Here is a 14,349-nt window from a genome sequence, read left to right on the forward strand (position 1 = left end):
TGTCACCTCTATATCCTACGTTACCTGTGGCCTGGACAGGCCCAAATCACCCCTCTTGTCTGTATTTTCTTTCCTATCGTTCTTATACCCCAGCGCCTCAAGAAGAGGCAGAGATAGGCTCCGGGCGGCCCGACAGGCCGTCTTTTTCATGTATTGTACGTGCTCTGTAGCCAACTTTTGCTGTTTGTATTATTAAGCATGGCATGCTTGGCTCCATGTACAAGACCACAAAGCTCCAACGTCGCTGGTGAATATATAGCATCAGAAAACGACAAATATCCAAAAGGGAAAGAAAAAAAAAGAAAAAAAAGATAGACCAAGAAAAAACCAAGACAGGCCAAACACAAAGATCAACAGCGCCTAGAGCCGGTTCCCACCCAACTCCTCCCAAGAACGACACAAACCAACAGAACAGCTAATGAAACTCGGCCTCGACCCTCCCGTACCTCACCCCGTCCACCTTGAGCTCGAACCCCAGCCCGGCGCTGTCGACAATCATCTCGAGCGTAAAGTCGAGGTTGTCAAACTCGACCCCTTTGGTCGTCGTCAGGCGCGTAAAGAGGCTGCGCGGCACGGCGTTGAGGTCCGTCGTCAGGGTGCACGTGTGGATCAGGTCGCGCGTGTAGGCCGCGGGCGGCTCGTCGGCCTCGCACGCGATCAGGTCGTCCGTCACCACGAGCGACTGGCCCGGCCGGAAGTTGCGCGTGTAGTGGAAGGCGATGGGCGAGAGGGGGGATATGGCCTCTCCCTGGTTTTTTGTGGTCAGGTCAGACGACGGGTTGGACATGGAAAAGCGGACATTAAAAAAGAAAAAGAAAAAGAAGAAAAAAAGAAGAAAAAAAAGAAAAAAAAAAAAACTCACCTTGGCTATATGCCACTGCATCCGGTCAGACACCATCCACCGCTCCCACAGCGGCGACCAGTACCGCTCGTTGACCGAGTGCTTGTCCTCGTCGTAGACGGTCGCGTACGACGTGCCGTAGTGGTAGCGCGCCTTGCGCGAGATGACCATGCTGCCCTCGAGCCCGCGCAGCACCGCCCCGCGCACCACGGCCGTCCACGCGTAGAGCGGCTGCATCACCTCGATCGAGGCGTTGTCGTCCCCGCCGCCCTGGCCCGACGAGCCCCCCGCCGCGTGCGTCGGCCGCTCGCTATAAGGGGGAGGGGCCGCGCTCGTAAAGTGCGCCTTGAGCCGCCGGTACAGGTAGTCGCTCTGCCCGAAGCCGCCGACCAGGATGATGCCCGACACGACGCCGCCCTTTGCGCGCAGGCCGTCGACCTGGCCCTGCACCAGGTCGCACACCTCCTTGACCACGGGCTCGAAGATGTCCTTGACCTGCGCCGCCGTTAGGATCATGAAGCCCGAGTCGATGCCGGCCTCTTCGTCGTCGGCGATGCCGGGGAAACTTGGTTTTTTTTTTTTTTTTTTGGTTAGCATGTAAAAAAGAATGCTCAGAAATCTTCCTCCACTGGCAACTCACGGCACGTTAAACTCGTCCGACTCCTCACTGAAATTCCTCTTGACATAGTCCTCAAAGTACCGCAGCCCCATCTGCCACGTCTTGCTCTTCTTGACCTTCATCTCGTCGAAGCGGCTGGCGCCCAGGCGGCCCTTGACGTGCTCCTCGAACCGGTAGTTCAGAAACGCGCTGCCGCAGAGCCCGCCCGTGCCCACGGCCGACTCCTCGACGCGCAGCGGCTTGAGCGTCATGATCTTGTAGGCGATCAGGTCGACGGTGCCGCCGCCGCCGTCGCACACGATGAAGTTGTCGCCGACGTTGAGGTGGTTGGGCTGGATCGCCTTGAGGGTGTAGACGGCCGCGGCCTCGGGCTCGCTGATCATGGAGATGCTCGCGCTCGCGCCCATGCCCGCGCGCTCGGCCGCCTGCAGCGTCGTGTTCTTGGCCGCGTCGGACCAGACGGCCGGGCAGGTGAGGACGTAGTCGACCTTTGTCGAGGCCATGAAGCTCTCGCCGTAGCGGCGCGTGAGCGTGTCCATGGTGTGGCGGTGCACCTGGGTCAGGTAGTCCGAGACGGCGTCGACGACCGTCTTGTTGTAGCGCCGCAGCTGCGTCGCCGTCTCGAGCTGGCTGACGTAGAATGGCAGCTTCTGCGACCGGTCCAGGAACAGCTTAATGCAGCGCAGGCGCGAGTCCTCGGGCCGGAACTGGAACCCCCACTTGACCGTCGGGCTCGTGCCGACGGGCGCGTCGGGCGGCACGTCGTACGAGATCTCGGTCGGTACCTTGTCCGACGTGATGCCATTGCCGCCTGGCCATGTCTTTATGATCTCGATGTCGTCTGGCGTCGACGTGTAGACGGCGGCGACGCTGTGGTTTGGGCGGTTAGCGGGGACCTGGGTGCTTCTCTGCAAAGCAGGTCGTCAGGATCAGGGATGCTCGCTCACCCAGAGAATGTGGTTCCAAAGTCGACCCCGACAATCAGGCGGTCGGCGATGGGCGCAAAGTCCCGTGCGGGCCCGGCGGTGCCCGTCGACGAAGGCGGCGTGCTCAGGCCCGATATGGATTCCCGGTTTCTTATCGAGCTCGTCGTCGAGGTCGTCGAGACGGACCGGATGGGCAGGTTGAAGCTAGCCATGGCTTCTGGCCGGCGGTCAGCTCCTGGTGGGTGGTGTGATTTGCTCGTGATATCCCCGGCGGCGGTCCGGCGACGACGAGGCCGGAATACGGACGGGCAGTGGGCCCTTGGTCCGGCTCTACGCAGCTGGCCCGGGCGAGGGGCAGAAGTAGGGGAAATCCCGGCTCAGAAAAGGAACAAATAAAAGACAACCGCACAAAGGCCGTCCCGGTTGCCGTGCTCGGCATGCGCCAAACGGCAGCTCAAGCGTAAAACACGCCCGATTGAGTTCGGCGCCCTTCTCCGTGAGAGCCCCGGGCGCGAGGGGGGGGACCGCCAGGCCAGGACACAGCCAGCCGGGTGGCGAATAACGCAAATAAGGAGTCGGTCCGGGAGAGGGGCTGGTGGCGGAAAGACGGCCGGGGAGACGCGACTGATGGGTGGGCCTTGTCGCTGGCCTTGTCGATGGCTCGCCAGACCAGAACCTCGGGTTGAGAGGGGCAAACAGGGGCTCTCGCGTGCGTGCGTGTCTGCCTTGTTGTGTGCGTGCAAGCCGCCAGCCGTGCGATCGTCTGCGCGCGCGCGCGGGGGGTTGTGAGACCAGGGGGAAAAGAAAATGTAGCTTGTTGGCGCAGCCGCGGCGGTTCAAGATCCGTCCAACTCTGCAAGCCGGTCGTTCTCGATAAAAAGATCAGCTTTTGGTCGGCACAGCCCCTGGAAGGAGGCTGACAAGGTGAGCGTGAGGAAACCCGAGCTGAGCTCCGGTTCTTGTGCGTCTGCTGTTTTCTGTTTTTTTTTTTTCTCTGATGTTCTGCAGCCGCGTATTTTTTCCCTCCCCTTTGCAGCTGCTTGGCTTCCCCTTTCCAGCCTACGCATGCGCTGTGGAATCCCCCGCCCGCGCCAGGCCAATTTCTCCTCGGCAGCCCGCAGGAATGTGAGCAGAACGCCTCCTAATTCGACGAGACGAGACGATGCTTCTGGAATCAAAACGACAATCAGGAAGGGTGGAAGGGAAAAAAGAAATAAACAACAAAAACAAGATGTCCTCGTAACCTGGATGACGACGCCTCAGAGGGCTGATTGTCGCATCATGCTCGGGAGTTCGCTCGCACATCCTTGTGGTCCCCAAGAAACTGACCTAAAGCGGTAGGAGAGGGGTGTTGGCGCCACCAGGCAGCAGTATTCCCAAAGCCACGGCGTCGCTGCGTCGCCCGCCTTGCCGCTACTACAATCTGCACCGCCTCTTGCCATTTTTTTGCAACCCCTTTAGCAGGAAAGCCCGCTCTTGATCCAATCGCTTGCTCATCCAATAATTGCCCTTGCCCCCCTGCCTTGGCGACGTCACAACCTCTTGTCAGATTTGCATTGCAGAAAATGGGGGCAGAGGCCAAGCCGTTCGTTCACGGCTTGTTTATGTCTCAGAAACACGCGTGTGAAGAAATTAGGCTGAACGGGTAGTCGGCGGGAGATCACCACCAAAACACGTGCTGCTCAGAAGAGCGGTCATGACCTACAGCCTCTCGGGGAGCGCTCATAAGAAGCTACACGTCCAGGGGGAAAGACGGCCTTTCACGCAAATGGCCAGAGGATACATGCGCCGCAAAGAGAAAACGACGATTGGGACTAGAAGGAATGTGAGCATCACAGAGGTGCGAATGGCCTTACTAAGAAACGGCTCAGACACAGCGAAGCAAAACATTCATTATCACATCAGCAGCCCCATGGCACACAGCAGGCATCGCAATATTCTCGCATAGTCTCGCATTGTACTTCCAATTATCATCCCCTCACCCTCCACCCCCAAGAAACCAGCCGTTCACTGGGGTGTCTGTCGGTGCTAGATTCAAAACCATCATATACAGCAAATATGAAAAAAGAATACGGAACATGGATGATGGACAAAGGGAAGAAAGGAGCTAGAGCAGAGAAAAGGAGACAAAAAAAAGAAGAGAGAAAGAAAAGATGCGGGGAGAGGGACACAACCTTCCCTTGATGAGATAGCTTTTCCCGAACCGCCCTTTCTGATGCTAGCAATAGTGGAATGACAGAGGAGAATAATAACAAAACGGCTGCCGAGCGACCAAACAGAGACTGTCTATATAGCAGGCGAGATATAGGAGATAGGCGTAAGGAAGAGGCCGGGAGCAGAAGCAAGGGGACACCAACCACCCGAAAGTCATGACGACCCTACCAACGGACAACCCGGGATGGCGAGGGGGGGGGACGGTTGGGAACTCAGGGATAACAGGCCATACCCTGGGACAAGTGAGGGGATGGGAGAGGGGGAGGAAGGATGTGGAGAGAGTCTGTCCGAGTTGAGATCAACCAAAGGCGTGATTGGGCCAGAGAAGAGGATCGAGGTGACCGGCAAGACCCCCTATCCCTTGTTCCCAATACGACCCCCTTCTATCACCAGGTTTGCCTGCTATAGGTCTTGACATGAGGGAAATGGTGAAAAGGAGGCGAAGAGATGTGACAAATGAGAAAAGAAAGCTCAAGATAGAAAAAGAACAGTGCATATATCTGGGGGATATGAATGCCCCGGTAATCTGGCCTCCGCTTCTTTATTTCAAAAAAGGGGGGTGTGGCCAGCCGTACAATCTATATGGGTATTTTTTTTTTCGAAGCAAAATCGGACAAACGGAAAAAGACAAAGCTAGCAGACAGTAACGAGTCCAGGCGATTGAGTAGACATTGGATGTAGATAGAGAACGGGACGGAAATGAAACAAGACGCTTGGGACGTCGCAGGGCCTGTCAAAAAGCAAATGCCCCCTCGAAGAAAAAAAAACCCCTCTCGTCAGCGCATTACAATGACGCGGCATTTTTCTGTCGTTCCCTTGGTGAAAGATGCGCTGAGAATCAAACCAAGACAAGTCACCATGCATGTGATGACGGGTCAGCAGTGGGACACCGGTCCTGTCATGAAGAAGAGAGAAAGTGGCAAGTGCCAAAGGGTGGAAGAAGACACAGTTATCGGGAAGGGTGAATAGAAAAAGATTCCACGACAACGGCTGAGAAAAAAAAGCGATGAATGAATGCAATTGTCCAGCCCACCCATAGAGACGCAAAGAAACAAGCGTGCTTCAACGCCGAAACACCGTCCCATGTTGTAAAGATAAAAACCTGTGGTCGAACGAGAAAGCTGATGTCGCGCCAGTGTGATGGAATGAAATGTTGCTGATGAGATATAACGAATGATACTGATTCGGGTGAGAACAGTCCAGCCACGAGCAATTGTGTTTGTTCTTCTAGAACCGATTGCTGGCAGCCCATATGCTGGCCGACGCTGATGCAGCCCACTCGCTCTCCTCGTATGGCGGCGTGGGCCACTTGTGCTCGGCCGCCGGCTTCTTGCTCAGATTCAGCGGCTTGGGAGTTACGGCCTCCTGTCCGTCGCCGAACAGGACCGAGTTACCGTTCGCCGAGGGCGATGGGGTCGGGTAAGGGTTAGTTATTGAAACGGCCACTGTGCTGGTCGACCGGCCCAGAGGTTTGGGGTCCTTGTCGAGGCGGTTCATAGCCTTGTGGGTCGAGTTCAGCACCTCGTCCAGAAGCTCGTCTTCCTCGTCGGGTGCGTCGTACTGATGAACGCCTTGGACAGCCTGCGCCCTCCTTGTCCGGCTCGAGACGGGCCCACCAGGACCGCTGCGGTTGGTCGCCATCAAATTGTCGACAGACCTCGGCTGGTGGTGGGGGAGGGAATGGTGCCTCTTGAGAGTGCTGGTACTCGCATTTAGGTTGTGAACAGGTACTGCGGGCGGGAGAAGGGCCTCTGAAGCGTGGTGGGCCTCGTACACGCCATCCTTCCCGACGGGTGTCGGCTGATCGATGACCATGGAGGAGCGGTTGCTGCTCCAAGGTCCGCATCCGGCCTGGGCCTCGACGTCGTCGGAGCTGGGCGACATTGGGGTCTGGTGCCTTCCCGAGAAGCGGCGAGCCCTCTTCCGCAGGTGCGAGAAAAAGCTCTCCTTGTGGGCACTCGGGGGTGACGAAAGACCACCGTTCCCGTTGAGAGCCCTTTCGGCCTGTTGCCTGTGAATCTCGGCGTAGTTGTTGGTGCTCGACGCGACCGAAAGCTGACGGCCGATCTTCTTGGAAGCCTTCTCGCTACCACGCTGAGTGGCTCCATTGGCGTATGAATCGTTGTACGAGGGGGTTTTGGCCTGAGCCGTGGCCTGGTCAGAAACAGGCGATATCGGCTTGATGGACGGGAGGATAGGCATCGGCGCGACGTTGGAGGGCCCGTTGGTCCATGTGGTCCGCTTGGACTGGGCGGGCTTCGACTTCGGGTTCGAGATCTCGGACGTGGCGGGGACGGGCGGGGACGGTCTTGGCGAGACGTCCTTTGCAACGGGCGGTGGAGGAGTGCTGTCGTTGTTCTCGCTGCGGCCGATGAGGGATTTCCTAAACCACGATGGCTTCGAAGATGTGGGGGTGGATGAGGCAGAGTCCTTGGACCCTGAGCGAAGGTCCGAGTGCTTGCGGCCCAGTATCCTGGATGCCGACGACTTGGGCCTGAGGGGATCGACAGCGTCGTTGAAGTACTCGTGGGCAATGGCCTGGGTCGAGGTCGGCCTGGCCTTGGGATCCCACATGAGACACCAAGTCACAAAGTGGCTCAGCGAGGCAGGCCATTGGGGCGACTGCAGGATTGTGTCCATGGCGTGGGGTGCCATCTTGGGGAACGAGAAACCGAGCTTTCCAGCCAACCGTGTTCCCTCCCTCCAGTCACCACCACCTACCCTCGCACCAGACTTGTTGTACCAGTTTCCTGGGCTGCCCATGATCTCGCACACCCTCCACACCTGATCGACCTCGTTACCGCCGGGAAACAGCGGCTTGAGCGTGGCCACCTCGACGGCCATGGCGCCGACGGCCCAAATGTCGACCGGGGCCGAGTATTCGCCGGCCCTCAGGAGCACCTCGGGTGCCCTGTACCATCTTGTCGAAACGTAGGTCGTGTACGGAAGCTTCGAGTGGGTTTCCCTGGCCAGGCCAAAATCGGCAATCTTGACGGTGTATGCCTGAGACGAGGCGCCGTTGACCAGGGAGGAGTATCGCCTGAATGAGTTGTTGGATTCCTGGTGGCCGTTTGTCGAGACCAGGATGTTTTCGGGCTTGATGTCGCGGTGGAAAAAGCTGTGGGCGTGGATGTGCTCCAGACCCTGCATAATCTGAAATAGAATGCTTTTGACGCTAGAGTTATCCAGGCACTTGTGTTCCCTAGCCTTCATCAGTTGGTAGAGGTTTCCCTCCATGTATTCCATGGCGATGTGCAGCTTCTTGCTGAAGGGGTCCAGGAAGATGTCGAGGGCCGGCACGAGATGGGCGTGAGCGGGCAGGGTCCTCAGGAACACGACTTCGCGGAGCTCCAGGCAGGGTGTAAAAGACTCGAAAGTCTTCTTCATCGTCTTGATGGCAACCTGAGAGCGTAAACGGGGTGCTGGTTAGTCACCGCCTTTGTGCCTCTGGGCTTGGCACAACAGCTGCTTCCATTCAGAGTGCGAAACTTACCACAGTGCCCCTTTTAGCAACGCTGGATCCTGCTGTGCGGACGCGAGCCAGAGCCACGCTTCCGAAGCTTCCATCTCCAATCTCCTTGAGCACCTCGAACCTGTCCTCGAGGGCCAACATGTTTGCTGGGGGATGGGTCGAGGACGACCGGTGGCCGAGATCGTGTGCGACCGTCATGTCTGTGGTGTGGGTGACGGGACTGCCGCGGGTGGTCGACGCTCCCTTTCTCGCTCTGCAACAAACAGAGCCTCCGTCCTGCGGCAGCTGGTCAGCGTGGGCAGTCCTGGTCAGGAGCCGCGCCAACACAAACTGACCTGAGCCGTCTGGTGTGAAGAAGCTCTTGTCGAAAGAGCTTGCAGCGGTTACGGGGGCATTCAGGTGGACTGGCTGGTTGCAGGGCCGCGGCGGGATTAGGGGCAAAAACGCGGTGAGAAGGGAGAGGTTCCAAACAGGCTGCAGGAGGGCCGTCTCCCGTTGAAGAGGGAGGACGAGGGAAAAGAATGGCTTCAGGTCAGGGATCCAGCGGCGTGCGTATGTGGCTTGGATTTCCCGAAAAGGGGGACGAAAAGAACGACTGGAGATGGGGCCGATCAAAAGAGCGAGGGAGATGGACCAGAGCACCCCAGGAAAGCTCCTGACGATTTTTTGGGATGATTAGAAAAAGGGTGCAGGGCCAGGGGACCAGGGGACCAGGGGTGCAGGTCCAGGGAGCCGGGCGGCGGGTCCTCAATTACTTCTGCTTCGTTCGGGAATTGACACAGGCGGAGGAGTCGAGCTTGGGCCCAGCCGATTCCAACGCTGGGCGGGCGAGTGTTTTTTTTTTTTTTGTCGCCGTAGTGCTTCGCTGCGCGCAAACGAGGGCAGACGGTGGCGAACAAAAAAGACAGTGAGGGCGAGGGTTGTCGTCGAGCCGCGATGGGTACCTGTATTCACTAGGCACTCTGCACTCTCCAACGGGCCTCACGCGATGGGACCTGGGGAATCAAAACGGTGCGGTGCGACGTGTTTGAATGCCGTGCGGGCGGACAAAGAAAGTGCGTGCCTAGACCTGGGCTGGCTGGCAGTCTGGCCCGCTGTTGGCTGTGCTGTAGCGGGCTCCAAGAAAGACGGGGGAGAGACAAGGGATCGCGAAGTTCACGTTTAAAGCGAGTGCTTTCTCCGCCTGTGCTAGCACAGTTGTGCTCGCAGCAGTGGGCCGGCTGCGCTGCGACTAGTATGAGTATGCGCGGTGCTTGCTGTGAGGTGTGCTGTCCGGAGTGCTCCTTCTGGGGGGGCGTGTGCCTGGCTCGGGTGGGCGCACGGCTGTCTGTGTCTGTGCCAGTGTCTCTCTGGTCGAACCTGCACCACATACACCTCGCAAAGATGCAGCATTCGACAGGCAGTGCGCAGCACAGACCGATGTGCTAATGCATCAAGCGGGTCGCCGGGTCCAGGGGCCTTTCAGCGGGCGTGTCCCAGGTTGGTCCGTCTGGATGGCTGGCTGGCTGGCAATGGCTGTTGAAGATGAAATACGGATGCTGTGCAAAACAATGCAGCATGGAGTCGGGGCAGGAGAGGAGACGACGCTCGCAGGGAGAGGGTCGGAGGGCCGAAACTGGAACAGATTGGAACAGGCTCCCGTCCAATTGCTTGCGGATCGTCAGAGGTGAGTGCTAGGCTTTGGTTGGGCTGGCCTTGACGGGCTTGGGACCGCAGAGTGGCAGAGTGGGCGAATCCACCGGGAGTCGCTGTGCGGCGGCATGAAGCTGCTCGACTGGGGTGTGGGCTGAGAGAGGGAGGTGCCCCCCAATCTCGCTAAGAGGGCTGCCGGGGGTGTCAGTTTCTGCGCCAGCCGACCGGGGGCGAGTCGTGGAGGGCGACAAAAACAAGATTGCACACCGTTTCGGGTCCATGGGAAATAAAGAAGGCCCCAATCGTCAAACACGCCGGCAGGGGAACAAAGACAACTAAAGTACGAATTGGCAGAGAGGGGAGGGATGCAGGCTGTTGGTGTCTTGGGGTGTCCCAACCGGGGCCTGCACCAGTCTGCACAAATCACTATTGGGGAGCTGGTGGTGGTGATGTGATGGCCGTCAGCCAGACTTGACGGCCACACATTTACAAGACGCCACGGCCGACACGGGCCCTGTCCAGACCACGCCGCCCGAGTCGTTGACGATGCCAACCGATCGGCAGGCGCACATCTTGTGGTTTACGGGCTTTGTCTGTTGCCGCCCGTCAATGGAACCCACCATTGGGCCCAGGCCGGCGGCCCTGGAACGGGCTGGCTGGTGCGGAAACAATGCCAACAGCAATCGACAGGCGATTGACAAAAGTAAACACCCCATCCGAACCAGAGGTTGATCAGAGATGGGGTCGGGCTTTCCGCCCGCTGGTTGGCCACGTGCGCGTGTTATCGAGCGACGATGGCTCGACGACGGGCAACCTGAGCCGACGGGCAAAAGACTTTTTTTTGTGAGGAGCGTTGTGTTGCCAACGCAGCAGAACGGGGCCAGCGCCCGATCACGTTGATTTGCAGGGACCCCAGTGTCGACGCAGCAGACGCAGCAGAGCGAGATGGACGACGAGCAGAAAACTGGGGTACCAGGGCTCTGTGGCTCCTTCCCCGTCCGAAGAAGTGGGGAGCTCGATTTGGATTTGGTTGCGAGGTTGTGAGCACAAAGGGCGCGGGCTGTGGAACCGGATAGACTTGTTCCTGTCGTTCCCAACGCGTAACTCCTTGTCGTCCAATTTCTTGTGTCTTTTCCTGTCTCTTGGCCTCGACAGCCCAGCCTCCCCAGCGTCGGACGGGGCGGCCAGCCTGATCGTACTGTGCACATGGGCAATTCCGCTTGTCTCTTGTTTAAATGTCGCCTCGTGCCCTCGTGCTTTGCCGAACGGCCCGGCGAGCAGGCAAAAGATTGGGGGGAGGATCTGCCTCCGGACGACCAGCGCATGAACATGCTCCGTTCGCCATGCAGGCCGTGGGCAGATTCCGTCCCCTGGCTCCCTTCTTCCCCAGTCCTGTTTGACGGCGCGGCAGAGGGCAATGGTTAATTTCAACCGTCTTGCCATCTGCTCGCTCGCCCGCCTCTTCACCCCCCTCCCATGTGACGAACGGGCGAAAAGTGAGGAAATGCCGGCTGGTCACAACTGCGAATGCAACATTGAAGCTCAAAGTCGATGGTGGCCTGTGTGGAGGACATGCCCTTTTCGCTCTTCGCGTCTCTTGTTTTGGTTGAAAAAAGGGGGAAGGAGGGACAGAGAGACATGCAGGGGAATCCATGGCATCATGGTGTGTTCCCAAAAGCGGAATTAAGCAGGGACCCTGGGCAGCAACCAGGCAAAGGCCACAGCTTTCCCGGGGCGGCCTGTGCTTTTGGGTCGGCTAGGCCATCTCGATGGGTTAGTGGCCGTTCCAAATTTCCAAAAAGGCGAAGACTACACCCACAACCCGCCGCGGCGGAGACTTCGCGGTTGTGCACCGTGAGCTGCCCGTGCTCCGATAGTTGGGTCGGATACGTCTAGGATACGTCTAGCTGGCATCCCGCAGGATTGCGTGCAGGTTCGGACTTCTTGTTCCTTTTGTGTGCCCTCCCAGCCGCTTCTGTGATGTGCGGCCCGTGGCTCAGCCCACATCTCGTTGATATCGATGGTTCGTTGTGCACGCCGCCACGGCCCACTGCTCTGCAGACAGGCTGGAGAAGGAGAACAAAGAAACAACAGTCGAGAAAAACGGGACAGTTCGTTCGACTTGCTTCGCGGCTGTGCAGTCCAACTTTGACCCCGAACGGCGCGCGCCGCCCCCTGCGTTAACAGAGGCCGATCGACACGCCTCGTTGCTGCAAACGGATAAGCCAATGTGCACAGAGTAGCACACCCACCACCCACCACCCATCCAGTCGTCGACAAGGCACAGCGGCGGCGGCAGCCCCAGCCAGCCGCCAACTTTTGGCATGCGCAAGGTACCAAACCCAAACGAACCGAACGCAACACAAAGAGGAGAGGAAAAAAAAAAGAAACGGATGATTGTTTTACGCTACGCTCGGGCCACTGACTGGCATGACCCCTTGGGTTGATCGATGGTGATCCTGGCGGCGGCACCTGATTCGCAAGGGCGCGATTTCGATTCTTTATTGTTGCTTTTTCCTCTTCCATCCCTCCGTGATGGTCGCGAAGCGATATGTGCCAATAATGTTGCCGAGACAAGGGTGACGGGAACCACACTAATACCGGATGATGCCCGCCCTGCGCTTTTGGGCTTGCGGGACCCTGTTAGTGCAGTACATACCCTTGGCCATCAGAGGCGCAGACTGCAGAGTGCCTTTTTCGACCTCTTTTCCCCCAACAGCCCGATGCGAATGCAATCCCATGAGATGAAAAAGAAAGTGCTCGCAGGAGAGGACCAGGGCAGGGGTGGGTGGGGAGGGGGGACAAGGCCCCCGCGACGGCCATGCCCGACACCCTCACCCCTATTGAACGCCACGCGATGCAACCACTCGACCGCGCCTGGGCACGCTACCGTGACCCGCCCCACGACGTGACACGGCGAGCGTGCCTGGAGGTTTTGGTCCAGATGGGAATATTGTCCGAGAAAGGTCGGCAACGGCAGTCACCACCAGTCACCAGCCCACCCCGTCGTCATCACATCCCACACCCTTCACGCCCGCTCACTGTCCCCGTCCAGTTCTTCGAGCGGCAAAGTCCATCAATCAAAACCCGCTCGAGATCTGACGCGTCGGTGATTGGATTTCTGGATTGGCCCCCCTCCCTCTCCTCACCCGTCCTGCCGTCGCGTCTCATCCCTCCTCCCCGCCCCTCGACCGGATTGGAAATGGCCCAGTTGGGATGACTCATGACGGGGCATTGCGGCAAGCCAGCAGGGGCGGCTTCTTGAGGTAGTGATGCATGTTCCGAAAGAGAGACGGACAACTAATTCACCTTCATCCCGTCGTCGCAAGTCGTGTGGGCGCGCGCGGCCGAAGGTGATTGTGACGGCCGCCAGCGACATCCTAAATGCTGCCCCTGAACGAGACCCCCATCGGTCATGCTTGCTACACAGTATCATGTTTCCAACTACAGGCTCCCTCTCTCTCGCTCTCGGAGGGTTGCACAATGACGGAAGAAAAATAGTCAGAAATGCAAACAAGAAGAAAAAACACCAGTGTTTCCGATACCGCCGCGGCGCCGAGCTCCTCCGCCCGTGATTCGCTGGAAGAGCCCGTGTGGCCGTTGCACTATTATTCCTTTTATACCCCTCGGGAAAGGGGAGGATTGACATCAGCCCCCTTTCAACTGCCGGACTGGACTGTTCGGCCTTGCCCTGTCGCCACAATAACAAACAACGCACTTATCTTCCGTGATCCTCCTCCCGGCGGACGAAGATCATGGAGCAAAACCCTATACAGCTCTATGCACGGCGCGGGGAAGGGGAGCGGGTAGTCGGGCAGGTTTTGTTTTTTCTGGGCGCGGCGTTCCAGAATTCTTATGCGGGCTTTCTGTTGCATAACGTGGAACGGGAACCCATTCCATGTCTCGTTTGTCGCCTTTTTTTTCTCTTGTCCGCCTCAACCATGACTCTCGTTTTCTCGCTCTCGCTCTCCCGTTGGCTAGAACGGGGTAACGCCCTGGGGCATTCCCTTTTTTCTTCTTCCTTTTGTTTTTATACGTTCGGCACATATGCACCCTCCACAATGGAAAAATGTCTCTCCTTTCCTTTTTCTCTCCTGTGCCCCCGACGGTCATGCCCGGGGCAACACAACAGCCAAGCGGCAGGGCCGACGAGTGCATGCGGCTAAACGGCAACCGGCATGCTTCCTCGGTGACGGGAAACGAACATGTCAAGGGCAGAATGACTGGGCCGGAACTAGAGAAAGTGAAAGAAAAAAAAAGGAGGGGCCTTTCAAGCTGCCTAGCTGCGCTCCCCACTCTTTTTTCCCTTTCCTGTCACCGCAACGGAGTCCACTCCGGACGGGTCTGCCCTAGTTCCCTTTTTTCTGTTGCTTCGAGAAGCTCTAGAGTGGAAGCAGAGGAAACGCGAGAAAAGGAGGGGCCAAGTAATCGGCCTGGACCCCTGCCTCATCTCGGACGGCGCTTGCCTGCTTGCCGTTTTTCCATGTCCCCCCTCCGCCTTTTTGTGCCCTTTGGATCATGCCATGTTGATGTCCTGCGGTACTTCCTCCACTGCAGGCAGGCACGCTGCCTGTGTGTGTTTTGTGCGCATTTTATCTCACTTGGCCTGTGCAACTCATCAGTTCATGCTTTCGCCATGGCCCCC

At 58.1% G+C, this 14,349-nt stretch overlaps 4 protein-coding genes across 4 annotated transcripts; 1 reads left to right on the top strand and 3 right to left on the bottom strand.

The window, feature by feature from the left end:
• Positions 1 to 52: 52 nt before the first annotated feature.
• On the bottom strand, positions 53 to 3,976 carry GGTG_12934 (hypothetical protein). Its single transcript, XM_009230836.1, has 4 exons — positions 2,408 to 3,976; positions 1,482 to 2,330; positions 863 to 1,406; positions 53 to 748 (listed from the first exon to the last, which is right to left on the bottom strand). Exons 1-4 carry the CDS (start codon positions 2,596 to 2,598, stop codon positions 416 to 418), a joined length of 1,917 nt encoding a protein of 638 aa, XP_009229100.1. The 5' UTR covers positions 2,599 to 3,976; the 3' UTR covers positions 53 to 415.
• A 311-nt stretch (positions 3,977 to 4,287) lies between these two features.
• Positions 4,288 to 8,922, bottom strand: GGTG_12935 (CMGC/RCK/MAK protein kinase). Its single transcript, XM_009230837.1, has 2 exons — positions 8,094 to 8,922; positions 4,288 to 8,002 (listed from the first exon to the last, which is right to left on the bottom strand). The coding sequence occupies exons 1-2, from the start codon at positions 8,268 to 8,270 to the stop codon at positions 5,828 to 5,830; spliced, it is 2,352 nt and encodes a 783-aa protein (XP_009229101.1). The 5' UTR covers positions 8,271 to 8,922; the 3' UTR covers positions 4,288 to 5,827.
• Positions 8,923 to 9,745: 823 nt separating this feature from the next.
• GGTG_12936 (hypothetical protein) lies at positions 9,746 to 9,985 on the bottom strand (the record flags this gene model as incomplete). The annotated part of the gene is made up of 2 exons (XM_009230838.1): positions 9,746 to 9,887; positions 9,972 to 9,985. 2 exons carry the CDS (start codon positions 9,983 to 9,985, stop codon positions 9,746 to 9,748), a joined length of 156 nt encoding a protein of 51 aa, XP_009229102.1.
• Positions 9,986 to 12,154: 2,169 nt separating this feature from the next.
• GGTG_12937 (hypothetical protein) lies at positions 12,155 to 12,478 on the top strand (the record flags this gene model as incomplete). The annotated part of the gene is made up of 1 exon (XM_009230839.1): positions 12,155 to 12,478. A coding segment is annotated over one exon (324 nt), but the record flags the coding sequence as incomplete, so codon positions are not given.
• Between the last annotated feature and the right edge of the window lie 1,871 nt (positions 12,479 to 14,349).

This window comes from Gaeumannomyces tritici (genome assembly GCF_000145635.1).
Source record: "Gaeumannomyces tritici R3-111a-1 unplaced genomic scaffold supercont2.10, whole genome shotgun sequence".
In the NCBI taxonomy this organism is placed as follows: domain Eukaryota; kingdom Fungi; phylum Ascomycota; class Sordariomycetes; order Magnaporthales; family Magnaporthaceae; genus Gaeumannomyces; species Gaeumannomyces tritici.